This window comes from Contarinia nasturtii, unplaced genomic scaffold (genome assembly GCF_009176525.2).
Source record: "Contarinia nasturtii isolate CC-2019 unplaced genomic scaffold, AAFC_CNas_1.1 Cnas_scaffold_285, whole genome shotgun sequence".
NCBI lineage: Eukaryota > Metazoa > Arthropoda > Insecta > Diptera > Cecidomyiidae > Contarinia > Contarinia nasturtii.
In genome coordinates, this window is record NW_022197640.1 from 1,529,075 (window position 1) to 1,553,604 (window position 24,530).

At 32.3% G+C, this 24,530-nt stretch overlaps 5 protein-coding genes across 8 annotated transcripts; 1 reads left to right on the top strand and 4 right to left on the bottom strand.

Annotated features, from left to right (window-relative positions):
- Positions 1–1,045: 1,045 nt before the first annotated feature.
- LOC116337790 lies at positions 1,046–2,175 on the bottom strand. The gene is made up of 4 exons (XM_031762678.1): positions 1,838–2,175; positions 1,718–1,764; positions 1,467–1,653; positions 1,046–1,164 (listed from the first exon to the last, which is right to left on the bottom strand). Exons 1-4 carry the CDS (start codon positions 2,007–2,009, stop codon positions 1,058–1,060), a joined length of 513 nt encoding a protein of 170 aa, XP_031618538.1. The 5' UTR covers positions 2,010–2,175; the 3' UTR covers positions 1,046–1,057.
- A 1,346-nt stretch (positions 2,176–3,521) lies between these two features.
- LOC116337736 lies at positions 3,522–6,493 on the bottom strand. The gene is made up of 3 exons (XM_031762573.1): positions 5,116–6,493; positions 4,091–5,030; positions 3,522–3,840 (listed from the first exon to the last, which is right to left on the bottom strand). Exons 1-3 carry the CDS (start codon positions 6,445–6,447, stop codon positions 3,749–3,751), a joined length of 2,364 nt encoding a protein of 787 aa, XP_031618433.1. The 5' UTR covers positions 6,448–6,493; the 3' UTR covers positions 3,522–3,748.
- A 3,090-nt stretch (positions 6,494–9,583) lies between these two features.
- Positions 9,584–10,765, bottom strand: LOC116337789. 2 transcript variants are annotated; one of them, XM_031762677.1, is made up of 5 exons: positions 10,683–10,765; positions 10,307–10,487; positions 10,182–10,225; positions 9,922–10,102; positions 9,584–9,845 (listed from the first exon to the last, which is right to left on the bottom strand). In XM_031762677.1, the coding sequence occupies exons 2-5, from the start codon at positions 10,455–10,457 to the stop codon at positions 9,685–9,687; spliced, it is 537 nt and encodes a 178-aa protein (XP_031618537.1). In that variant the 5' UTR covers positions 10,458–10,487; positions 10,683–10,765; the 3' UTR covers positions 9,584–9,684. The 2 variants fall into 2 exon arrangements, with proteins under 2 accessions (XP_031618537.1, XP_031618536.1); XM_031762676.1 differs by having other exon boundaries at positions 10,182–10,228.
- A 2,262-nt stretch (positions 10,766–13,027) lies between these two features.
- Positions 13,028–20,604, top strand: LOC116337476. Of its 2 annotated transcripts, none has more exons than XM_031762077.1 (7): positions 13,028–15,185; positions 15,265–15,408; positions 15,493–15,654; positions 15,738–15,914; positions 16,045–16,185; positions 16,567–16,859; positions 19,270–19,418. In XM_031762077.1, the coding sequence occupies exons 1-7, from the start codon at positions 14,735–14,737 to the stop codon at positions 19,288–19,290; spliced, it is 1,389 nt and encodes a 462-aa protein (XP_031617937.1). In that variant the 5' UTR covers positions 13,028–14,734; the 3' UTR covers positions 19,291–19,418. The 2 variants fall into 2 exon arrangements, with proteins under 2 accessions (XP_031617937.1, XP_031617936.1); XM_031762076.1 differs by lacking the exon at positions 16,567–16,859 and adding an exon at positions 19,630–20,604 and having other exon boundaries at positions 13,038–15,185; positions 19,270–19,565.
- On the bottom strand, positions 20,174–24,395 carry LOC116337475 (transmembrane protein 161B). Of its 2 annotated transcripts, none has more exons than XM_031762075.1 (9): positions 24,014–24,395; positions 23,897–23,905; positions 23,406–23,559; positions 22,991–23,300; positions 22,712–22,927; positions 22,390–22,647; positions 22,127–22,301; positions 21,734–22,033; positions 20,174–21,633 (listed from the first exon to the last, which is right to left on the bottom strand). In XM_031762075.1, exons 2-9 carry the CDS (start codon positions 23,897–23,899, stop codon positions 21,514–21,516), a joined length of 1,536 nt encoding a protein of 511 aa, XP_031617935.1. In that variant the 5' UTR covers positions 23,900–23,905; positions 24,014–24,395; the 3' UTR covers positions 20,174–21,513. The 2 variants fall into 2 exon arrangements, with proteins under 2 accessions (XP_031617935.1, XP_031617934.1); XM_031762074.1 differs by having other exon boundaries at positions 24,309–24,326.
- Positions 24,396–24,530: the final 135 nt, after the last annotated feature.

The window sequence follows — 24,530 nt, forward strand, 5'->3', positions numbered from 1 at the left end:
TTTGAAAAATTGATTATTTGCATTAAAAAGCATAATTTGCTGCCGAAAGGTGCAATTTTATTCAAATCAAAGTTGAAAGAAATAAAATAGCCAATGATTCATTCTCAAACAGAGTCAAGCGAAAAAGTGTTTGATTTCATCATGGTCTGCAGAAAATGCAACCCAAGCACTTTAAAAATGATAAATCATGGTGATACAGCCATATATATTGTCATGTCTGTGAATCAAAAATCATTCAATTGGAAAATGTATATAATTAACTTTTGTTTATTAAACGCTTCTGTATTCGTTGAATTGAAAGTCATCAAATCTGCTAAAAGCGACAATATACTGGTGAACACTGGCAATTACTCAATTTTGGCAACGATTGCAAGAATAATAAAATCGAAATTGATAAACCATTTTTGTATACATTGAGTTTGTTAACATTCGATGCATTGCTTTATTTATGTATTTCTGAAGTATTGCCGAAACATGTTTAAAAGAAATCGCATCCATTTGTTTAGATTTCGTTTAAAGTATAAAGCATATCTTTGAAATATTTTTGGTGGTAGTGAACGTATGCTGTTACTGACAATAGAAAATCTAATATTTTCATGCTGAATTCTTAATTACTTTCTGCTAGAATTACTAATTTTGACTTCCTTTATACACGATCAATTTGATCAACTACAAATGATTCACATACAACGGTGAAAATGGTCCCAACAAAACTTCAAACTCCATGTATGACACGAACAATCATTTGAAATAACTCAAGGGCTACGCAAAACAATTAAACTATCAAAATTTAACATAAAAATTGATCTAAGATATAGAATGGGGAAGTTTCGTTACTCTTGGGCTTCAACAATAACATAAACTAATAATTGTTAAATAATGAACAAAAAAAAAATAATTGTTGGATTAGAGATATTAAGAATTAAAATTCAATTTGCTTGTACCTCAAAGAATTTTCTTTGAGTCATCTTCAATCAAACTTCTTTATTTAAAAGCATTTCACAATAATCAGATATAATAAACAGTTTTCTTTTATCATCCACAATCTCGAGGCATTTTAAATCACCATATCATTATCGCTGATATCATTTTCATCTGACTTATTAGACTTCTTGAAAAGTTCATGGGAAGAAAATTGAATAATCCAAAAATATGCATGCCACACTGAAAATCAAACCAAAATAATGTTAAATTAGTTTTATTACTCTGAAAGTGTAATTCTTCTTCTTGTTAGATTGTTCAATCAGAGCAAAAAAATTGGCAATAAAACTACGAAAAACCATTGATTTGAACCACGGAATTTTGATTTTCATTATTCTCAAGCTGTTTTTCTGTAATTTCAACATAGTTCCGGATAAGACTGGTAATCAATAGTTGGCTTATAGAACCTCATGTAAATTTGTTATATAGTTCTGTGCAGATTTGGAAGAGTAAGGATAAGTAATGAGAGTCAATTTTGCACTTACCTACAAGAATAAACTGTATAACACAGGCGATAATCAAAATAGTTTTTATCTGTACGGCCCATAGCGGATCCTTAATTTTGAAGTCAAATGTCATACGTAGAATGACCAAAACAATTGGAGTAAGAATATGGAACAAGATGCATATAGCTGTCCACACCAATGAAGGAATTATTAAGAGAGGCTTCTCCTGTTAAAAAAAATACATGTCAATAAATTGCGTGACTGAGAAAAGAATTTATTAATTCCGTTACCTTTACAACGGCAAATATAAACAGAAGGAAAATTGCAATGGAAAACACTATAAAAGAGTAGAAATTTGGTAGAAAATGGTTTCCAAAAGAAAAACGTACAATTGTAGGAAAAAAGCTCACTCGGTATAATTGCAACATATCCATAAGATGAATACAAATCACTACGAACTATAATTGCAATGCCAGAACCAACCTCCAACAAATTCCACATAATTGTTATCATAGCGGAAATAATTGCGCCAATTTTAAGATTTATGCAGCAGCAACAATATTGCACTAATGGGAAACCCATTTTCTTAGTTTGTATTGTGTTAAAATAATAACTGAAGTGAACAAAAAACTGTTTATCCGAAGAACACGAGAAAAATGTCTTTCAAATCAATATTGATCTGCGATTCTCTTAAATTAACAAAATATTTGACACCGAATTTCTTTTCAAACTGTTTTTAATCGTGTACGTTTTCTTAAGCTTTTAAAGTGAAAATGGCCGAATATTTTAATCCGCATCAAATACCTTTATAAATAGTAAATACAATAAACAATATTTATCTAATGACGTTTTATTCTATCAAAATCGATTATCGAAAAGAAGCTAATCAATATCGAATTGCCTGGTGATACAGATATCACGGTTTATACAACTTTAACACTTTTTGCGTATTTTTTTTTAATTACCTAATATTCTTGAATTTGTTGTGTGCGACATGTCACCAAAAATGGGTTGACAATTATATTCTTTGATTTTATTGTCTCACATGTTTATGAAGTGATCGATAAATTGTCACAAATGTCTTTAGCAAAAGTTTTTTGTTGCCATTACTGTCTTTGATTACTAACTATGTGTTGCGAATAGACGTTCTAGAATCTAGACCATTCTCCCATTCAAAATGTGACGGTTAAAAGACTTAACTATTTGTCACCTATCAATCTAAATCAATAAAAATGCGTGCGCAAATTTTATGATACAACGTAGTCTCGTCTTTTAGTGTGACATTAATAAATAAAATCATTTACGCATTAAAAGCAAAATTAAATTCGAAACACGAATGGTATTATATTATACCAATCAGATCGTTTTCCATTAATTTGTTGTCCATTTTATATAATTTAATTTTTTTTTCTTCATATTTTTCATTTTTGATTTTAAGCTTATTTCATTTCGAGTCAATGTTTTACATAAATCATAAATGACACAGGGGGTGTAAGCGCGAATAATTCAAATTGCTTTTTTTTGTTACGTTATTATTCAGAATATCTTATGTTATAAATAAAATAGGTCGCAATAGGTTAGTCTATATTTTATTTGTGTCAACAACTGACTATTTGGTAGAAACAATACATTTATGAAAAATGTTTACAAAGATAATTCATTCGAATGCAATCAAAAACTGTAAGAAAAAAAAAGAAAATGTATGCTCTTCTCTACTATGTTAAGTTATTTACACCAACCGATTATAACGGAAGGAATCAGTATAATCCTTAGGATTGATTCTGCATTGTAGTACATATAAACGTTCAGAGATTGAGAAATTACAATCAATGTCAATGACACCATTTCAATTGTTACATTAACCATCGTTAGTAATAAGAAATGCGGTTTTTCCTGTTGAAATACAATTTAATTATTTCCATTCAAAATCGTATGAAGAAAGTTTTGTAAAAAGCCGTCGTTTTTGCCACTGTCAAAAGATAAGATTGCATTTTTTAAAATGTAAAAATAAATACTGCATAGACTAAACATCTACTTTGATTGACAAATATATTTTCGAATACAAACAAAATCTTAAATTAAATGCGGTTAGAAAAAATGTTTGCTGACAATACTGTTTTACACACAATACGTCAGTTATGAACTTGCGTCAGCTTATCTAATTACCTTTATCACATCATATACATATATAGATTTTATCAGAAATCACCTAGAAGTACTTCCTCGAAATGCCGAGACACAACAGTCAGTCTCAGTTAATGTAACAAATTACAATATTAATTTTTGATTAATTTTCGAGTACGAATGGTGATTGGTGATGCTTAAGGCTGCTGATTCGGTTGAACTGCTGGCTGTCGCGGTGATCGTCTGTCTAATCCTGCCGGAATATCCCATCCAAACAGCTCACAATGTCCTATTCAAAAGTAAACACACACACGGAAATAATGTATAGATTATTGGCAGAAATGATTTTTTTTCTTAAATCTATACAAATGTTTAGATATCTCAACAGAAATTTATTTTTTTATTAAAAAAATATTTTCTCAATGTCATTAAATATTGCATACATATTTATCATCGAGCGCTAAAATAGATCATTCAAATAGTGTGCATTTCATTTAATATGTAGAATATATGCAAATGCAAATTTCTAATACACATATCTTTGATGAGAATGCATTTGGCGGCGACGATATCACGATCCCAAGATGTCTTGTGTACAGCCATTAGTAGTTGCTCGTCTTCGATTTCCAATTCATTTTCATCATCGACTGCATATGGCTGTTGAACAGTTGCATACGGTGCATCAGCATTGACTTGAGCATATTCCAATTTACCACTCACTGTGTTTACTTGCCAATTTTTTGGATACACGGCCACCTTAGACAGTAAACGTTCAGCAGCAATATCGAATTCTTGCTCAGTCATGAGTCCTTCTGCCCAAAATCGCATCAAATAAAGTTCAACGACATCTTTGTTGTACCTCAATTGCCGTTTGCTGCGCTGTGCTACGATTTTTGATGGTAAATATTCGGCGAAAATTGAATCGGGCTCCGCTCCACAATTTTCACACACTTTGAATCGATGGCTCCTTGTGGCTGGATCAAATCGTCGCCCACACTTTGCACAATGCTGCGATGTACCCCACTCATCTGTTTTGCGCACACGACAATTGCGACGTTTTCGAAAGCCTTTGAGTAGTTTGCGCGTACCTGGAGCTCTCACATGCTTTTTGATTCGAATGCACGAGTTTGGTGATATTTCTGCATTTCCCATGTGAATAATTGCGGCTTTATGATTGACCAAATTCCCAGTGAGTTTATCAACGGTTCGATTCGATTCGACGTACTTGTCAAACTGCAACAGCGTGTATTTCGGTGTTGTATACACGGCCATTCCTTTCTTGAGCATTTTGATACGATGATGAACGTAATCAATCCAGAGTATGCCCAGTGGTGATGGCATTCGCTGATACAATTGTCGATTATTTCGATCGTCCTGCTCCTCTTGGGTGAACTGCTTCGTCCATCGTTTTGCCTTTACATCGCGCGTCTTCTGCTTTGCCAGCCAATGGTACTTCTTACTGGACATTTTCATGTTGACCTGAAATGGAAAAGTGAAGAAAAAATTATTCGCGTAACTGTATCACTTTCTATTTCTCAATAATGCCAAAAATTTAAACACTCACTTCTTTCTTTGTTTCGATATTTCGACGAACTGTGGCATTCCATGTTTTCATGCCTGGATCGATTCCCAGTTCGTAAGCAAATTTTCCGCCGATGAATTGCTTTCGAAGAATATCATCATTCTGCATCTGTTGCTCGTATTGCTTTGACATGCGATACATAATCGACACAGATTCACCGTTGCTGACGATGGTATAATGGAATTCTTTGTTTTTCTTCAGTTTTCGATTGATGGTCGTAAAATCGAATACTTGATTCCAATAGAATTCTTTGTTCTGGCGAATGTAACTTTCGGTTGCTTGTCTACCATCAACTTGTGGAAGTTGTTTCGATTCGGCCAGCATTCGATAGAAGACATCATTGCACATGAACACTGCCTTTCGTTGATAATCAGGCAATGGAACAACCGAGAGATTTTTGATATTTGGTATCTTCACATTGTTATCTTGCGCCCAATTGTGCCACTCATCGATTTCTGTCTGCATAACGAGCCACATTGCAGTTGCTTTGAACCAATAATCGCCTTTTGAAAAATCCTTGATGTTGTGATCATTGGTTGGGCCACCAACTTCTCGCACAATTGCAGTAACCATGCCAGTAAGTAATGTTCGCTTGTGTCGTTTGAAATCTGCATTTTGATGAGTGTCACGGATCGCATTGTAGCCTCGAATCATCAAATCGACTGCATTGTCAATGTCCTTCTTGTCGAATTTCCAACCGGTAGACACTGCGTTGAATTGCCACGCTCGCATTCGCAGATAATTTTTCAACTTCTTCTTGCAGTGTGTCGTTTGACCGGTTTTCAAGCATCGCGTGTGATTTTGGCACAGCGTTTTAAAATGATTACCAAAATAATCGTTCTTGGGCCAGGTGAAATTATTTTCTGGACTGAGCTCTTCGACAAACTGACGGAAATGTGGCTCCATATTCTCACCCTCTTTGTTTTTTTGCAAGACGGCATAGAAACATTGCTCAATCACTTCTTCGCCACGATTCTTTTCAACGAGCTGTCCTTTCTCCTTTCCTTTTTTGGCCGGATACGTTCGGTTTTTAAAAAACTCCCACTGTCGATTCATTTGTGCCGATTTCACTTTATCCAAGAAAAGTAATGATGCCAAAACGGTGATTTTCGTTGACATTATGCTTTTCTGTTCGATCCACGGTTTGACAATGTGATTGAACTCTGGTCGTAAAATTGTGTTGAGGCGCATTTTAATCGCGAACAATCCATTATCGTTTACATCAGCATCCTTTTCTTTTTGCGCATTCGTTTGAAATTTGTATCGCTTTTTTCTTGGCGCTGTAGCAGCCGTAGTTTCACCAGTCGTTGACATGTTGAACTAAAACGAAATAAAAAAAAACACACGCGCAATTTAGAACACAAATAAAATGACAAATATATTTTCTGCACTGTGTAATTTTTAAATGAATTGAATCAATAGGAAGAACTGAATATATGGGGACAAAACTGACACTTGATGTTACCTGATTGAATGTTAAGCGTGAAGTGATTCAAAATCGACAAATTGAGTGATATTAACTCTTTTGAATGCAACATATAAATGCAAACCACACCAACACGGTCCAAAGTTGAATCGAAATATTTGCAGTTTCAGCTTGTGAATGTTTTGTTATTATCAAAACTAAACAAAATCAAACACAAAATTCACCGCAAATATCTCGTTTGAAAACAATCGGTTGACAATGATTCCAATAGAAAACCGCCTACAGCGAAAAATAAACTTCTTTGAAAGCAAGAAACAAATATAACATACACTGACACAATCCAAAAATATGTTTTAGCACTTTTATCAATCGAATCCAATGAAAATATGACGATGCAAATTCAAATAAAAAAAACATTGATTCTGACAAGTTTCAACACGATCGTTTCATTTGAACCAACACACTTCTCCACATTCCGATGGTTCTGTGTCGAAAGCATTCTTATACTGCACACATTTTTTGTTTATAAAGCGTTTGAATAAGAATGTATGGTACGGAACCAATAAACGGAATCACAGTTTGTATGTAAACACTTAAGAGCAAAAGAAACGGAATGATTATTATTATTAGCCTATCGCGATCGATATAAATGTGTATGTGTTGTATGGACTGCTTGGTTCAAATCATAAAATGATTTTACAGGCCAAAAAAACGGCTGACACAGCGAACAACACGATTCTGAAAATGCGTTGAATATAAATACTTTCTTTTGTTTATTTATCGAATTCTAAAGAATCGCAACAATATTCTATCAAAGCGAACAGTGTCGATATACGTGCAAACAGCAAAGAGAATTGTACTTCAAATTCTAATCAACTATATTTTCAGATATGTTTTCGTTTCGGGAAGTGCTAAAATCAATCGCTTCGTTATATGAATGCCATTTACTAACATAGAATTTTGCCTTCTTTGAATTAAGAAATACCATTTTTTTATTTGCTGATACGGGAAACACTCTAATGTACATATCGAAATTTAGCCTGTTAACAAAATCCCTAATGATATTTTGCCGTTAATTTTGCCCTAATGATTTTATGCATTACAATGAAATTATTATTAAAAATGCACAAAAATCGTCCCTTCGGAAAAAGTCATTTATGCTAATTATCTTTTTTTCTCATTCGTTAATGAGATGCTATTGCTGTGTATAAATAATGCTGTCCATTTGCCCATGAAACCATTAAGTTCTCCGATCTTAAACAGTGACATATCAGTCTACTTTCAACAGATTTTCTTATCCAAAAAAGATAATAATTGGATTGTTACAATAGTGGTAATCGTGAGTATATTTTTTTCATTTAATTAAATAAAATTGAGTAAAATAATCGAATTTAATTTTCATTTTAACAGATCGAATAAAAATAAACAATGGAAATGGCACCATCGCAAAATTCACCAAAACATATACTAAATGCTTTAAATTACGATTGCATTACAGAAATCTTTCGTCGATTGACTAATGCGGATGATTTTCTGAGCGCTGCTGAAACATGTACAAAATTTCAATCGTGTGCAACGGACATATTTCGTTCTATGGAGTCCAAATACTTTAAAAACTACATTATCAGACATGAAAATTTCCCAATCATTTTTGGCCATTTGATGCAATCAGCCAAATGCTTTCAAATGCGTAATGAATCATTTATTACTAATAATAATATATTTCAATTAGTTTCCAAATACTGTGGAAAATCCGTTAAGGACCTAGTCATCATCTTTGGAGTACCACCACCGAATACACTGAATCAATTTACTGCTCTAGAAAAATTGACATTCTACAAAAGTACACCACAAAACATTGAGCTGAATTCTCCAATAAAATGTTTGAGTTTAAATCGGATCAATATATTAGAGCCACAACCCTGGTTTGTTAAGAATTTCCCGGAATTGGAACACGTTAAACTCAATTCTATCATGCATATGAACGATAATGTATTTAATGAATTTGTGTCGCTTAATCCACAGCTGAAAAGTTTAGATGTGATGCACTGTTCACTTACAATGAACATTGTTAAAACTCTTACACGTTGTTTACCAAACTTGGAGCATTTGTGCTTTCTTCATCTAGACTTTTTTGGATTCTATAGTTTCATGCAAAATAATTTACGCGAATTCATCGTAGATTTTGTTAAATTTCAAAATCTGAAGAGTTTTGTATGGGGCAATTATTATGGATTATCAGTAGAAATGCTAATTAACGCATGTGTCAAATCCAACATTCAGCTGGAAAGTTTATCATTTTATGCGGCGGATGAAGATTTGGCAAACGAAAAGGTGTTTAAATTGAAGACACTCAAACATTTGACTATTCATTGGGGCATTTCCCTCCAAAGACTTCACATGTTGTTGAAGACCCAAACTAACTTGGAAACAATTGAATTTGATTGTGACAAATCATTTCGAACATGGGTAAATCACGAATCAATTACTGCGTATCTTAAATTGTATATAAGTGAAGCACTGAGTTACGGAAATTTGACTCAAATAATATGTTGCCTGCATAATATTAAAATCGATCTTAAAATGTACGAATCCGTTTTGGCATCATCCAAGAATCGTTTAAATGTGCGATTAGAAGCATCTTCTGCATTCTACCTCGACGTTCCGGAAGAAATTTTGAAAGCTAATCGAGAATGGTTGGAAGTTAAAGTCTGCAGTGAAATGCCTTGGCTCTGATTACTGTTTATATTCAGGTGAAATGTAGTAATTTCGGTTGCTGTGTAAAATATAATATGCCTATTTTAACCTGGTTTCCTTTGAGCAAAATATACGTAATGCGTACGTCGAACACCCAGAAAATTGCAGAAAAAGGAAACATAATCGAAAATACCATTCTGATTAAATTTTATACTATATATTTACTATTCATAATTTTGAATTCTTTACATGGTTTTTTTAGATATCTAACATTGATTCAAATCGAATGTGAAAAAATGAAGAGAATTACTACTATCGGTTATATATTGATTAAAAAAATAAATGATTTGCAATGAATAATTTTTTCATTTTACGAAATACAATATAGTTCATACTTAATTAGGTTCATTTAAACGCAATGTCATGTCTTAAGCCTTAAACTCGGCGGTATATTCAGCGGTAGCATCATTTTTGGATGCTTCATCTTTAGCTGCTTCAACTTGATTGAGTTCAGATTTCGAATTTGTCGGATCAGCAGACATGGATTTGTAGAGCGAATAAAATATTAAAACCGAGCAAAAATGCAACGCTGAAATGGGAAAAAGGAAAATTGATTGGTCGAAAATCGCAGAAGAGCATCAAAAATTATTTGATATATATTTTACCTGTATGAAAAATGGACGAAACAATCGGAATAAAGATTTCATTGATACAATAATTTTTGCTTAATTGTTTAAGCAAACAAACACTATAAAAAGCAAAAGCCAATGGTACTATATTCAGAAGACATTCTAGTGCTGAAAACGCCAACTCACACAAAGACGCCATCATTAATTTCGGACGATTCTATGAAGATGAAAGAGAAATTGATATAATTCATAATAATTGATCTATATAAAAAAAACAGATAATCCATTGACCCTACCATGTGAATGCCATAGAGAAGGCAAAGGAGCGAAACCACCGATACTACTGAAATTAGAGAAAAATGAACAAACACACGTTATTCACCAAAGCAACGAAAACAAATATAATTTTAAGGAAACTCACTAGAGTTGACCAATACGTCCACTTTGTCCTTCTCTCCGTCGTAAAAATCAAACACCATGTCAATGCATTCCCAGAATATTTGTAACCATGCCAAAACTAAACCAACAGACTTTAGATCGGAACCAAAAAATTGACGAATTGTAAACATCATTTTGTAATGCGTTGATATTTTTCTGTAAAACTGGAAATCAATTTTTTGTTTTGAAATATGTCCGTATCACTTTTTTTTTACATATAAATGAAATAAAATGAAAACTCGTTTTGAATGATATATTTTTAAAATGATATTTTTGCCAAAAGTTGAAAAGTAATTGGAATCTAATACAACTGTCTAATGAAGGAGTCCAACAGTCGAAACTAAAACTGTTCAAATTACCTTAGTGATTGTGTCTTCGTTATTGATCAGATTATTGAGTGCAGTCTATCGTTTTGGAACTCGTGAAGCGGCTTTGACAATTGTTAATGTCTCGAATGAAACTGATTGCATACGTGTCAAACTACCCAGGCATATGACTCAACGTATCGAATTTATACAATTAGTTTTGACTGCAGACAACAAAATCAAAAAAAAAATGCTGAACACGATGTAATCTTCAAATTTCCTTTATTAATATCTTTATTTTTTATTTATAAAAGCCAATATATTCTGAAGTCACCGTTTTAAACAAATCGAAAAATCACTGTTTACACATATAGGATCAAGATATATGAATAAGCAAAAATTGATATCAAAAATATTCGAGTGTGATTCATATAACACCATTTGTAATTTGGAAAAAGTTTTACCATTCATATTTTAATCTTATCTTAATAAGAAAATAAGAATAAAAATTTAACTATTACAGTTTTAGATAAAACTTTTTTGTTTTTGACTCTTTTCTTCAAAAAAGACAAATTTAATTTGCGCTTTTCGAATTTCTTATACGGTTGTCTTTATCAATATTCTTTTCAGCTAGATATTTTAAGAAAGTACTTTCGAAGAGGTCAAAGTTTGCAGTCGATTCGACTTCCTTAACAGAAAAATCATTGTATGTCTGTTTAAGATTCCATTGAATTTCCCAAAGTCTTGCAAATTCAAAGTATTTTACAAAAAATCTTTCATTATTTTTAGCAATTAGCATTTCACAACACACGTCGATGACTCATCATCATATTATATTTGCAGTGAGCGAGAATAAATCCAAATGTCATATGATAAAGAAATCCAATCACAATAATATAAATATTTATCGTTTAAATTGAAAAAATAAAATGAAAATAACAAACGTGCAAAACTCTTTTGTTTACTTCAATATGTGTGCATATTCCGAAACGTTATAAATATCAAAAAATCGCGATAGAGCCATCATTCGTGTTTGGCAACGTTGAACAACAAAATCAAGAACAATCCAATAAGTATATTGTGGTTCGAGAATATTCGAAGTTAAGATGGTTCAATATAAATTATATTATCAGTGCGAACATTGTGGTTACGAATGGGTTAATTACTCTGACGATGAACAAATGGAGGATGAATGTTTTGAATGTAACATGATAACATATCCTTATGACGCTAAAGTGAGTTTTACCATTTTTTAATATTTAAATTGATTAAAAAAGTGAATCAAAAAATTAAAATTATTGACAAACATTGCAGAAAATATAACAACAGACATCGAGTATTGGACATATATTGGGCAGTAGATACTCCAACGATTCTGCCATAAAATACAATCTGTATACAATGTCTTCACTTGCCTCCAAAAAAAGTCGATGAATGATTTCAAATTTCGAATAAACTCATTTTAATTTTTTATTCAGATTTTCTAAAAATTACAAAAAAAATACATTCATAATTTTTACATAGTATTACATATATTTTTCCAGAAATGTCACTATTTTTTCTTCAGATTTGAATAATAAATATGTTTTAAAAAGAATATATGTAAACTGTTTAATTTATCGTGACCAATTTTTACAAAGATTTTTTGATTAGGTTCGAAATCGCATTTAGTTGCAACAAAAAAATTACAAGGAATTCACTTTTTCTTGTTTACACCCTAATTGTATCCATCCATTGGTAAAATTACCATGCTCCAGGGAGCGATTCAGATAATGGGGGCAGCCCAAAAAAGTGTATCACCATTTTCAAGAAAGAGACCGTCAATACTTCGATTTCATATAAAATTCGAAGTATGGTTGTCTCTGCATATTTGTGATAATTTTGAATACAATTAAACGATGAACATCTTATTTAATACTCCAAAAAATGTTGAAGCTTGAAAACAAAAATGCAGGAACATGTGCAATTGGATGTTACTTCTGGTGGAGAAAGTATTGTCATTTTAGACAATATATTGAATGTGTATTGTGAACTTCAGTTGTGGCAAAAGCTTTTTCGGAAAGCTTTCGTCCCCGTGCATTTTCATAATGGATGCATAGTCGTTATTCATTTTATCTCACGTAAGTGTTGCATGTTGCGTTCATACGTATGGATTGCAGGTGTAGTGAAATCGTTGCCAAACTATTTTAACATTGATATCAATGCCAATGTGAGCAAAACGGTCAATTCACTCCATCTAACGGTGTACCGAATTTGCGAATTTTCTCCTGCCGAAGGAAAAGTGCGCGCGCAAAATTTTGTTTCCTTTCACACACATTCACTCGAGCCGATTTACTTAAAATAGAGAAAAAGAAAAAGACAAATGCACATGCACACATATACATATGCTATAGTCGGTTATAGTTGAAAGTGCAAAAAATAGATATTTCAAGCGAGCATTCAATTGTTAGACGAACCATGTCGAGCAACAAGATGTCAAATAAATTAATTGCACAAACATTGTAACAACGTTTTGATTGCTGTTCAAATGGAATCCAAAATTTCGTGACTGCATTTTTGGCATACGTTCAATATTGCATAAATATCATGTGGCGATGGTGTCGTTGGCATGATGCACTCGTTCAAGTAGAAAAAAAAAGTGAAAAACTTTTAAAATCACGTTTATGAAAAAGTCGATCGGCGAAGTGGGCATTTTAAATAGTTGTGCCTCCGTTCCACCTTGCACATTCAAAGCAACTCATCAGACGGATATATCCATCGATATTAAAAGACATAAGGATATTCTATTTGCATTTTTTTTTTCGCTTCAATTGTGTTGTGCCATTTTCTGTGCAACTGTGAAGTGGTGCTCATTACATATTAACTTTGTTACAATAATAATAGACACTTTTTTGTAGCAATGCAAACAACAATGTGATTCAGTGTGGAAAACAGAATTGACTGTTCTCATTTTCGAAACAATAATCGTTGTAGTAGTAATAATAACAATAATAATAATAATAATAAAGAAAACCAAACATTGCATAACCATATTTAAATAGGTGCAAAATGCGATTGTGAGACAGCATAAGACAGTGTGCAAAATTGAAATATAATCTAAATTTCAAACAAGTCGATATAGAATACCTTTTTTTTATTCAACTCTGATCCATTTGGTGAAATCAAATTTGTGACCAAAGTTCAATAAATATTGCATTAATATTTCAAGTGTGCCAATAAAAAATTACGAATGAAACCAAATGAATAGTAATTTAGATAAAATAGAATGCAAAAGGAAGAATTCATTGGATTTGTTACTGCCCTCACTAAAAATCAATAGTGCACTCATTCTTTGGATGTAGTTTCATGGAATAGACGCAAATAAAGAGAGACAATAAAAAAGTATATGAAAAGAATGGAAAAAGATGCAAACAAGTAAAAAAAAATGTTGAACAAAAAAATGCCAACAAAACCAATTCATAGCGCTGCATGAGAGACACATTCCAAGGGACTAAGAATTTGCTACAAGTGTTAAATAGTGATTCGTTGAGCAATTAATTTTGATGTTCACTCCTTTTGACACGATGACAAAGTACTTATCATGATAAGTTACGGAAACTCTTTAAACATTGAGGGATCTTGCTTTCACCCTTTCTCTCTTTCATCCGACTGTTGTTGTTTGTGTCCTTCTTTTCATTCAACGGTAGGCGTTATTAAATGCTCAATTTGCATAATTCGGATGGCATGTAATGCGGTGGTCCCGATTACCACAAACTAAACGCAAAAAGAAAGGAACTCAACTTGAAAATGAGACGAAATAAAAACGTGCGATACACACAAATGTAAATATGTTGTTGCGCGCCAACAAAAAATTACACGCTTAATTGACACAGCAAGAGAGAGAGAGAGAGTTAAAACGCAACTTCTTTTTATCACGTTACAAATTTAAATGTTTCGTCGGTGTTATATTGTTGTTTAGCTTCCACGTATTTAAATTTTTATATATATTTTCAGTTCGTGTTGTTATTGTTATTTATCTCGATTGTCTTAAGAAATAATGTTGAATATTAAATTTCACGCAAGAAAGTGTTCACATAAGTGATTTTTCAAATGCCTTCATTTGGTCAATGCACGATACCGACTGCGAATTTAGTTGTTGTGTTGATTTTATCAAGATGATAAAACAAGAAACCTATTTGAAATGTAATTTAATGTTGCCGTCACTTTGCGTGGTCGTACAACGTTTATTATATCGGAAGCGTCGACACGTCACATCTTGCTACCACTACAGTAGCCATGGACTGTTTTATGTGCTTTTGTTACTAATTTATAGCCATAGTTCATTGCAATGGCCAGCGACTGTGTTGGCCGGTGATAAAACAACAGCAATAACAACACCAACACCAAAAACAACGATAAACCAAATCAAAGTCAACAAAATTAATGAATATATTACGACATCCAACGAACTGAATGGCATTTTAGCAGCTGTTCGAATGGACGATACCGAAGACGAGTATTTTGAAGACGATCAGGATGACGATAATGATTACAAAGAGCTATTATCAAATAAATCAGGTATCCATCGTAAAATTATTAAATTAAATGGTTTTCAATTATGAAAATGTAAAAAGAAATGTTTTATTTTCATTTGTAGCAAAAGGAATGTATGTGGGATCACCATGCGACGGATGGTGCAACATAAAATTGCATCATGTCATTTGTGATAAAGCGACAAATACTTGTATTTGCGAAAAAAAATATCCAGTCATAATCGGTCTAACCAAAGGATGTGCCAAACGTTAGTATTAAAACTGTATAATGCATAAAATTATACAATTAATTAAATCGATTTGTTGTTTGTCGACTATTGATTTACATACAGCGAAAAAACTGGGAGAACAATGCTTTTATGATCAAACTTGTATGCATAATGATATAAATTCATTGTGTATTCAAATTCGACATAATGCATTGTGCCAATGCGTACATGGATATCATTCAGTAAGTTACCTGAAACCGACTAAACGTGTCTTTTGTACGGAGGGTGAGTTCAATTATTGATTGTTGAATTGACAGAAAAAGAAATAATAATTAACATTTCCAATATAATTATAAAATACATGCTAGATATGTCGACACTGACATCCGATTTACCGACATTGCTGGGAGTGTCGACGGGAATCGCTGTTTTGGCCGGTCTCATTTGTATGGTTTTGCATTTATTCACCAAAACCAAATATCCACGACATCGACAGTTCACTGACAATAATTTACCTCCGCCAATTATGTATTCCAGTGATACAGGTAATTAATATTTATGTTGTCATAAATTATATGAACGATGATGAGTGGGGAATAATATTTTACATTCAAATGTATGTGTGTGATTTTTTTTTTCTCTTTTTCATATCGAATTTAAACTAATTGTATTCAGTTCATTCAGCTCGGCCATCGTCACGTTCGAGCATCCGATCAAATAATTCATTTGGCTCGTTTAGCCATCGTCGACCGTCGTCAGCCCCGCACACAAATTCGTCCGGCAGCAAAGGAGTTTTAGTATCAACATCACGTTCAGGTGCTTAGTAGTTAGTAGTCAGTTAGTTAGTTTTAGTTAGTATTTGTATTCTGCCAACGATATTTAAATGCGAATCTCATTGAGGTGAATTTAATCAACAAAAAGAAAAAATTGCATTTTAAAGTCTTAACCGAAAACAAATACTAATTGGCTAAACAGAGATCACAACGGGTTCCTGACCCGAACGCTGACCAAACTTGATCGAACTCGATAATGGATGGGATAGATTTTTCGAAATTTTTCGCATTTTCGGATCGCACATTTTTAAATTTTTAACGAAAACTTTCTGATTTTGCAAGCATCGAAGCGATTCGGTCAGGTTTCGTATCGATTGTGTCACCCTTTTGTGATCTCTACTAGCTAACTAACTTTGCTAACCAGGTGCGGCAAGATCAGCGGCCATTTTGCTCATATCGCAACATTTCTGTGAGTCTAACATTTCTGCTACCAATAAAAACACCAGTGACGAGAATATGAAGAAACACTTGCAGAAACAATTAAAGCATCAACGCCAACAATTAACTTTAGAATTACCTCCGAACACGGCCCGAATTTTGACTAAACTCTTAAAACGTGGCTTGGACAATTGCGACGATGACTTGAATAGTCTTGATAATGGAACGATTGAAATGGGCGTACTTCCATCGCCAGCCGAAAGAACGCCAAAAGTCGCGGTAAAATTTCTGATTTGTTCTCTGATTTTATTACAAAACAAAAAAAATATAGAGAAAAAAAAAACGTTAAAACAACAAAACATTTTTCAAAAAATAGATATTTAATTTGATCATCGATGCCATATGCCATGAACAACAACTAAAAAAAAACAATAACACAAATAAACGAAAACAAAAACAAACAAATAAAAACTACCATCCACAGCATTTCGATTTTCGATATATGTTGGAACAGCGCCTCTTTTGTTGACATAATTTTTGTTATGTTTGTCAGCTTCATTGTTGTATTCGTACATGTAATCTGTGTGTTGATGCAGTTGATTCAGTACTGTATTTGATTGAAGTTCTGTATCATTTTTTTTTTAAATTCAATTCTTCCATTTGTGCTGTGTCTGAGAATTGAAAGCAAATCGACAGCCAATTTTATGGAACACACACAAGCATATCATTTTTATTTTTAATATTCTATATGTCTCGAACAAAAAAAAACATGTTTTGATTTTAGTTTTATTGCTGTTAATGTTGTTGATAAAGAAAATGAATCGTATCAGTTTTTAAAAGTAGGTTTCTTTTTCGACGTTTACATCGTTAAACATGATGTTAGATCTTTTTATATTCTTCATTTGATAAAATGACTAACGCATCCCATTTCATTTGAATGTAATTTTCAATCATTATTTCCAACTTTTTATTTTGACATCTCAAATCATTTCATTTATTTTCAATTGAATGAAAAAACAATGTCTTCCTTTTATCTGTTCTATGTTAACTTTGTAAAATTCTATTGTAGCAATTTGATAAAATTATTTCTAGAATCATTCAGTTCTTTATTTTCTCATCACCCGCCATCCCCGTGTTTTGTTTTTGATTTACACATTGTGGTGTAGAAAGTTTAAGTTCCATTTTGAAATTCCACACGAAAAGAAAAAAACAATGAGTCACAGTTAAAAAAACAACTAAACAGGCGAACAAGTTAAAATAGAATTGAAGAGATGAAAAGGCACGGAAGTTGAATTAAAAACAATTCGAGATTTCTCCCCCAGTTCCTTTAGATTCACTGTGATTGTTCTCAAATATTAGGTTTTATCAGATATTGTGTCCCAGATTTTCCCACATAAATGAATTTTTTGCTGCAAATGCAAGCTATTTCCTTTCTCATCAATCATCAATAACAACGATGACGACGAAGACGACGACGACGACTATACAACCACGACGGCGACGACAAAACTCAGCAAAATAGTAAATGTGCTTGTTGGCCAAATGCCAATTAATATGTTGAAAATAAAAGCGCAAATCAAATAAGATTGAAAACACACCAATGGCAATTCAAATAAGACAATCACATACATATGCAAACAATTTATATACTCCCCCAATGTTTCCATCCTTTTCAATCAATGATACATTATATGCATTACACATTTCATTGCAAGTGAGATAAAGAAAGTAACATTTAATCAAGAAAAATTCATAATAATTGAGGAATAATACTACAGAAATGTAAGCACATTGAGCAATATGGCGGTGATGTTTTTTGGTAAAGATTTTGAATTTTCAATAATTTTTTGACTCCCTTTGTCTTTTCACCTTTGGTTTCATGTAAATTTTGATTTGTATTTCTCATTCTTTTTTGCCCATAGTTTTCAAATGTTTTTTTTTTTTATTTCCACTCATACACAAATTCATTTCTTTTTCTCTCTCTCTGAATTTATGCAATTTTTGTGGATTCGATTCAAATAATTTCAACATCTACTTTTTAAACGAATGAAATGGGCACCCTTACATTTTAATCAAAACACGGAGAATATTGCATTCATTTTTGGCTGTTGTTTTTTTATTTGCAGCAATTTTGTTTTTCTTCAATTTTTCAGTTGAAACTTAAAGGATAACTTAGCATGTGCATTCATATTCTATTTTTGTTCACTTTTGATCACAAAATTTGTGGGTAAATTGTTAGCACATGCATTTTCATTGTTAGTTTTTTTTTTCATCTCGATATTACTAAAAACAGAAAATAAAAATTGAATTCAAACATTCTACACTCTTACACAAACACATACATATTGAATTCGATCAAAGTTGTCATTTTCTTTTAAAAACTGCTCGGTGCATGCGTCGCATTGCATTTTCTTATGTGTCTCAACGTAACTGTGAGTGCATTTAACTAATTAAAAATTACACGCTCCAATCGCATGTTGTATTATTTTTACAGTTTATTTCATAATTGTTATTGTTGTTGTGTTGTTTTCTTTTTTTGCATCAAATATTTTCTTTTTCTCAGTAAATTTGTCCAAAAACAAAGGATTTACAAACTTATATTGGAGAGGATGGAACAGTGTGACTAATTTGTTTTTCTTTCATTCATTTCTAATAAGAATTTCTTTTTTGAATAATGTTCAACGTATAGGTTCAAGAAGACCATCTCTAGCATCTGTGCACAGTACAAGCTCATCGATAAAAAGCTATGGTGCAGCCCGTTTTGAAAAAGAGCTTCAACAAAAAGAGATGCGCCAAGAGATGAAACTCCGTTTGACGCGTTTACAACAGCAGCAACAATTAATACAAAATAAACCGCATATTATAATCACTGATCCGCATGTAATCGGTGGCGCTATACCGAAAACAATCGCCTTAAAAACTCCTAGTCCGCTTACGCCGAATTCTCTGGATGAACTTTTACCGTGTGTCATTGAAACGGCCGAAGTAAACGACTATTTTTATTTGATTCATTTTTTTTTACTTTCATTTAATTTCATTTCATTTTTAGCCACCGACGCCAGTAAAACTGCATCGTTCAGAAGCATACACCGGTCTATGTAAATCAACACTTAGTGACGAGCTATTTAATTACAAAAAAACTACGTAAAGTTTAGTCGTAATCCATTTGTTTAATTCATATACTTACACACACACAAAAAACGATGTGAAATTCTATTTTAAAAAAAGGTACTGTGTACACGATTAACATTCATTTGAGGAAATTAAAAAATAATAATAATAATCGATTTTGATAAAAATACGAATTGAAAATCGATTTTCAATATTCTATGGATCCAAATAAAACTATAAACACATCAATTCAATCGTGGAGTACATGATCAAACCATAGACTTCCCTTTCGGTTCGTCATTACATTATTTTCCAGTCAGCAAACAAACTCAACACTGACCAACATATTTTGAAAAAATTATTCAAATTGAAAAGATTTATATTACATACAAATACACATAGAAAGGCAGAATTGATGACAATGTATGTTACAAATATGGCTTTTATATATGTATGAAAATAGGAAACCAAAGAATTTGATCTATGTAAGTCAATCAATGTATTTAAAAAAAAAGAGGAAGAAGTCGCACAATTTATGTTTTTTGTTTTTCATTTTTCTCTTCGCCAATTTCAGCTTAACATTTTTCCTATGTATTCAATATGCTTTGACGTTAATACAGATAAATTTAATTTTTTGCCATAAATGAATTGCATAAAGCTAATGTGATCGTTTCAACCATGATCGATTGGAGAATTAGAATTTTCACTACAATACAATGAATTTAATTCTATTTTTATTCAGTAAAATTGTATTTAGGTGCTAACGTTATTTTTTATGAATACAAACAAAAATAAACAGGGCGGGTTGCTTTTCAATCTCTACGACTTTATAAAGCGATAACTATGTGTTAGACTATTATCAATGATTATTTGATTGGACTGAACTATACGATGTTGAATAAAACGGAGACAAAATTCCGATTTACTTGTTTTTCATTTCCGAAATTTTGGATTTAAAGCTTGGAGAAAACAAACCGTGAGGCTCTCTTTCTTTACAGTCGCTGCCGATTTCTTTTTGGTAACAAGTTTATAAACAAAAATTATAAAACAAATTCGGCGACCGATTTGAATCATATGCTTTGGATTGTAGGCGATTGTGCAGCCTCGACTCGAAAAATTAAAAAACAAGTATATGGTAAAAAGTTTATATGAATGTAATTTGAGCTTTGATAGTGTTCTCTAACAAAACGTCAAAATATATCATTCGAATCAGATGGTAAAGAAGTATTTTAACCCAGGATTACTTTGAGTTTAGTATCTTATCAGAGCAACTACTATCGTTGATAGTTAAATACTGCATTTTTTATTTCAACCAGATGACGGAGCCAATTTAATTGGAACCAAATGTTGAGTCGGTACTTGGTATTTGTACAACTAGATCAAATCGCCATCAATAGTCTCTATTCCATTCAAAAATCTATTGAAACAATGCAAATCAATTTGAAAAGAAACGCATAATTTATAGGTATCCTATTGATTTTACTTGTGTGTAAAACATTTTCATAAATTATTATCGATTATCGCACTTTCATCTACGGCTACAATTTCTTATCATTTATAAAAGTTCAGAGAAGATTGTTTTTCATTTCGTTTCAGTTAATATTATGGTAACTTAGATTTAATTTACATTCATAACAATTCAATACTTTGTCAATTTTGTGTAAGCATTTGGTAAAAGAGAACAAAATCGGTCTAACTCAAACTTGATGGTGATGAAGAAGAAAAAAAATTCTATATTTACAAAAATTTCTGCACTCAGAAATGAGGCGATTTTTTCCATTTTCAGACACATGCAAAACATGTGTTTGACGAATTTTCTTATTTAGAGTTTGGTAAAGTATGACTGATAAACCATTCCCAATGATGATGCGGCAAACCACACAAAGCACGTCCACCAAGTTGCAAAACCGAATAGACCTCGATAAACATCGGTCGTAAATACCTAATAATCATGCGACAAATAGGGAAATTTGAAAAAATGTTTTCTTTTTTTAATTGAACTTGAATTGATCAGTTTTTTTTTCTTCTGAAAAATAAATTACCGCTTTTAAACCATGAAATGACGATTGTAACTCTTTGGCCGATTCAAGAATCGTTTTGTCAAGAGATTCAATTTGATCATCTTGAAAGCCATCCTGGAATCCATCTTCATCCAATGGGGTAATGACAATCGATTCTTTCGGTGGAACTGTAATTGTTACATTGCTGGTATTATTTGCAAAGAGATCCGTCCAATTGTAACCACCCAACGTTTTGTACATCAATGCGAAGTATAAACACATTAAAATCGGTGCAACATATTGCAGCGTCACCACACACAAATAATAAAATATCGATGCAATCTATCATTTAAATGAAAAAAAAAAAGAAGAAATATATTTTTTCATATGAATACGCACACACCCATTAAATTAACTCTCGAATGGAAAACGAACCTTTTTCTGTAAATCAACATTTGTGATACGGCCCGCTTCTTTTTTCTGCTCTTCCAAGCGATCATATGCCAAATTCAGATACGCTTGCAAATAGATTGGCATCAATACCAAACGCAAAACCACGGCAATTATTATTAATAGAAAGCGTATTAAATCAAATGCTTGCGGAGTCAACCTAAAATATTTAGAAAATTCAATACAAATTAGACGTTTTCAATAGTTTACATTTTGGATGAATGGATACAAGTAAAAAAAACACGCACATTGGTTGATTGAAGCCAGTAAAAACGCGATTTGTTAAATATTCACGGCTAATTGGTTTAATCCATAGGATTACAATGATAAAAGGCAGCACAAAACTGACATTTAAAATAAATTGCAAGAACTTATTCTCTCGACAATATTTTAGTGAGTCCCAATGCATACGTGCCATGCGAAGACCGGGAAATGTAAAAATCGCACCAAGAATACCACAAGATACAGCAATACAAAATTTAACGATAATTTTTGATGCGGGCCCCCTAAAAACGTATAACATTTTTAGAATGAAATGCATACAACGTAGACATGTAAAAAGAAACTTACGATGACGAAACTCCTCTCTCTTCAAGATAAACGGATGCACTTTCGTTGAAACTTTTGTACGCTTGTTCCAAGCCCACTTCAAGTGTATTTTCGTCGACAATTAAAATTATCATTGCCACTAATAAATACACCAAACCAGTGACAATGCACGTTGAACGTTCGCCGATCGATTCATCACTTTTGAAATATTGCACCGTTAGTGAAATGAGTAATTTACTGGAATATAAAAAACTTTGAATCAAAACGAAAAGCAACGATCGGTCCTATGTTAAAACTCACAATGCAAAAAATATAACCAATAGACACCACATCATACTCAAGTTGACCTCTTCTCTCAGCGGTATATAATAATGATAAATTTCCGAAATGACATAAATGATGCAGGCGTAGAGACTAAAATCAACCAACCATTGATATTCCGTATAGTATCGCAGATTGATAACATCATAAGGTGTCACTTTGGTTACTTCTAATTGAATGTCTAAATTTCTTGGAACATGAAAGGTATGCGATTTCTCATTGTCATTTCCATTACTATATTTACTATGACGATGCTCTTTTTTCGTTTTGTGCATACTTTTTGGCACACCTAAAATATTTTAATCAATCGAAAGAGAAAAAAATCAATCAGAAAAAATACATCCAGTACACTGTGCACGCACACATGCACACAATCAATTGAAGTATTACTTACCGGCAAGAGTTTTTAACTCATTATCGGTGGGATGAAGAAATCTTATTAGACCGGTTGAGCATAGAATCCATTTGGCCAATGAATAATGTGGACTCAATTTTTGTATCACACTGACCATAATCAATGTCATCACCAATTGTGCGCCAAGTAAAGCCTGATTTGTAACACATTCAAGAATATATTGCATTATAAAACGTTCAATCATTTTAGTTGTACGGTTTTTTTTATGTGCGATTAAGTTTATGCTAAATAAATGAATTGAGGCAATGTTAACTATTAATATATGGTGCCTATTGGCTAAGCAGGATGAAGTTCATTAACACCATTTAGAGTGTAGAAAAATGACACTAATTAACTGTTCACATTCGTATTCTTATGTAAAAATAACATAAAAATAAATTGTGCACAGAATTTTTTTTTTAACATAACCAAACACATAATTTTCAATGAAGCACCAATTTTTTTCTCTTCTTTTTTGAAATTAAACTTACCATTGTTTGCTGTTTTGATTCGAAATAAAAGGAAATTCAAAATCGATAACAACTATAGAACATGGAACCGATTTAAAAAAGAACTTAGTTGAAAATAATAAAATGAAAAACAACAACTTAGAAGCAAATGCGGAAAGACGTTAAATTTCGTTCGAAAATGTATCCTGTTTTGATGTGATAGCCTCAGAGATTTTCCTTTAACTTTTCGATCGAAAATCTATTTATAAACGAACGAAAATTTTTGGGAACATTTTTACTCCGATTTATTGTGCCAGACCTGGGCAACTGAACTTGACAGATGCGTTTCTTTTTGTTCGGTAAAAACTCGGCTAGTCGGCTAACTAGTTATAATTTGAAATGTCAAATTGAAAAACATTCAGAATAGATTTGATTTAAATGAAAAATGATGCACCATTCATTTAATTGACATCGGCCACATTGTTGTATTTAAATAAAATTTTATCGCTGAAACAACAAACAAATGTGTTTTACTTCTTATTTGTATTTTGGATAAAGAAGAATCAATGAATAGGCCGCAAAATAATATTATCATACACGCATGTCACGCATACATGGTAAATGTCAAATCGAAAACTCACGCACGATGGCGGCCGCATCATCGAATTTTTAGAAA

Coding starts and splice junctions, on each gene's coding strand:
- LOC116337476 (XM_031762076.1), top strand. CDS start 14,735: ATGCACGATACCGACTGCGAATTTAGTTGTTGTGTTGATTTTATCAAG. Junction 15,915..16,044: donor TATGTATTCCAGTGATACAG/GTAATTAATATT, acceptor AATTGTATTCAG/TTCATTCAGCTCGGCCATCG. Junction 16,186..19,269: donor AGTATCAACATCACGTTCAG/GTGCTTAGTAGT, acceptor TTCAACGTATAG/GTTCAAGAAGACCATCTCTA.
- LOC116337475 (XM_031762074.1), bottom strand. Junction 23,301..23,405: donor TGAGTTAAAAACTCTTGCCG/GTAAGTAATACT, acceptor AAAATATTTTAG/GTGTGCCAAAAAGTATGCAC. Junction 22,928..22,990: donor TTGGTTATATTTTTTGCATT/GTGAGTTTTAAC, acceptor TTTATATTCCAG/TAAATTACTCATTTCACTAA.
- LOC116337789 (XM_031762676.1), bottom strand. CDS start 10,457: ATGATGTTTACAATTCGTCAATTTTTTGGTTCCGATCTAAAGTCTGTT. Junction 10,103..10,181: donor TTCTCTATGGCATTCACATG/GTAGGGTCAATG, acceptor TCATCTTCATAG/AATCGTCCGAAATTAATGAT. Junction 9,846..9,921: donor TTCGTCCATTTTTCATACAG/GTAAAATATATA, acceptor TTCCCATTTCAG/CGTTGCATTTTTGCTCGGTT.
- LOC116337790 (XM_031762678.1), bottom strand. CDS start 2,009: ATGGGTTTCCCATTAGTGCAATATTGTTGCTGCTGCATAAATCTTAAA. Junction 1,654..1,717: donor TTATATTTGCCGTTGTAAAG/GTAACGGAATTA, acceptor TTTTTTTAACAG/GAGAAGCCTCTCTTAATAAT. Junction 1,165..1,466: donor TATACAGTTTATTCTTGTAG/GTAAGTGCAAAA, acceptor TTTGATTTTCAG/TGTGGCATGCATATTTTTGG.
- LOC116337736 (XM_031762573.1), bottom strand. CDS start 6,447: ATGTCAACGACTGGTGAAACTACGGCTGCTACAGCGCCAAGAAAAAAG. Junction 5,031..5,115: donor ATATCGAAACAAAGAAAGAA/GTGAGTGTTTAA, acceptor TTTCCATTTCAG/GTCAACATGAAAATGTCCAG. Junction 3,841..4,090: donor CAAATGCATTCTCATCAAAG/ATATGTGTATTA, acceptor ACTTTTGAATAG/GACATTGTGAGCTGTTTGGA.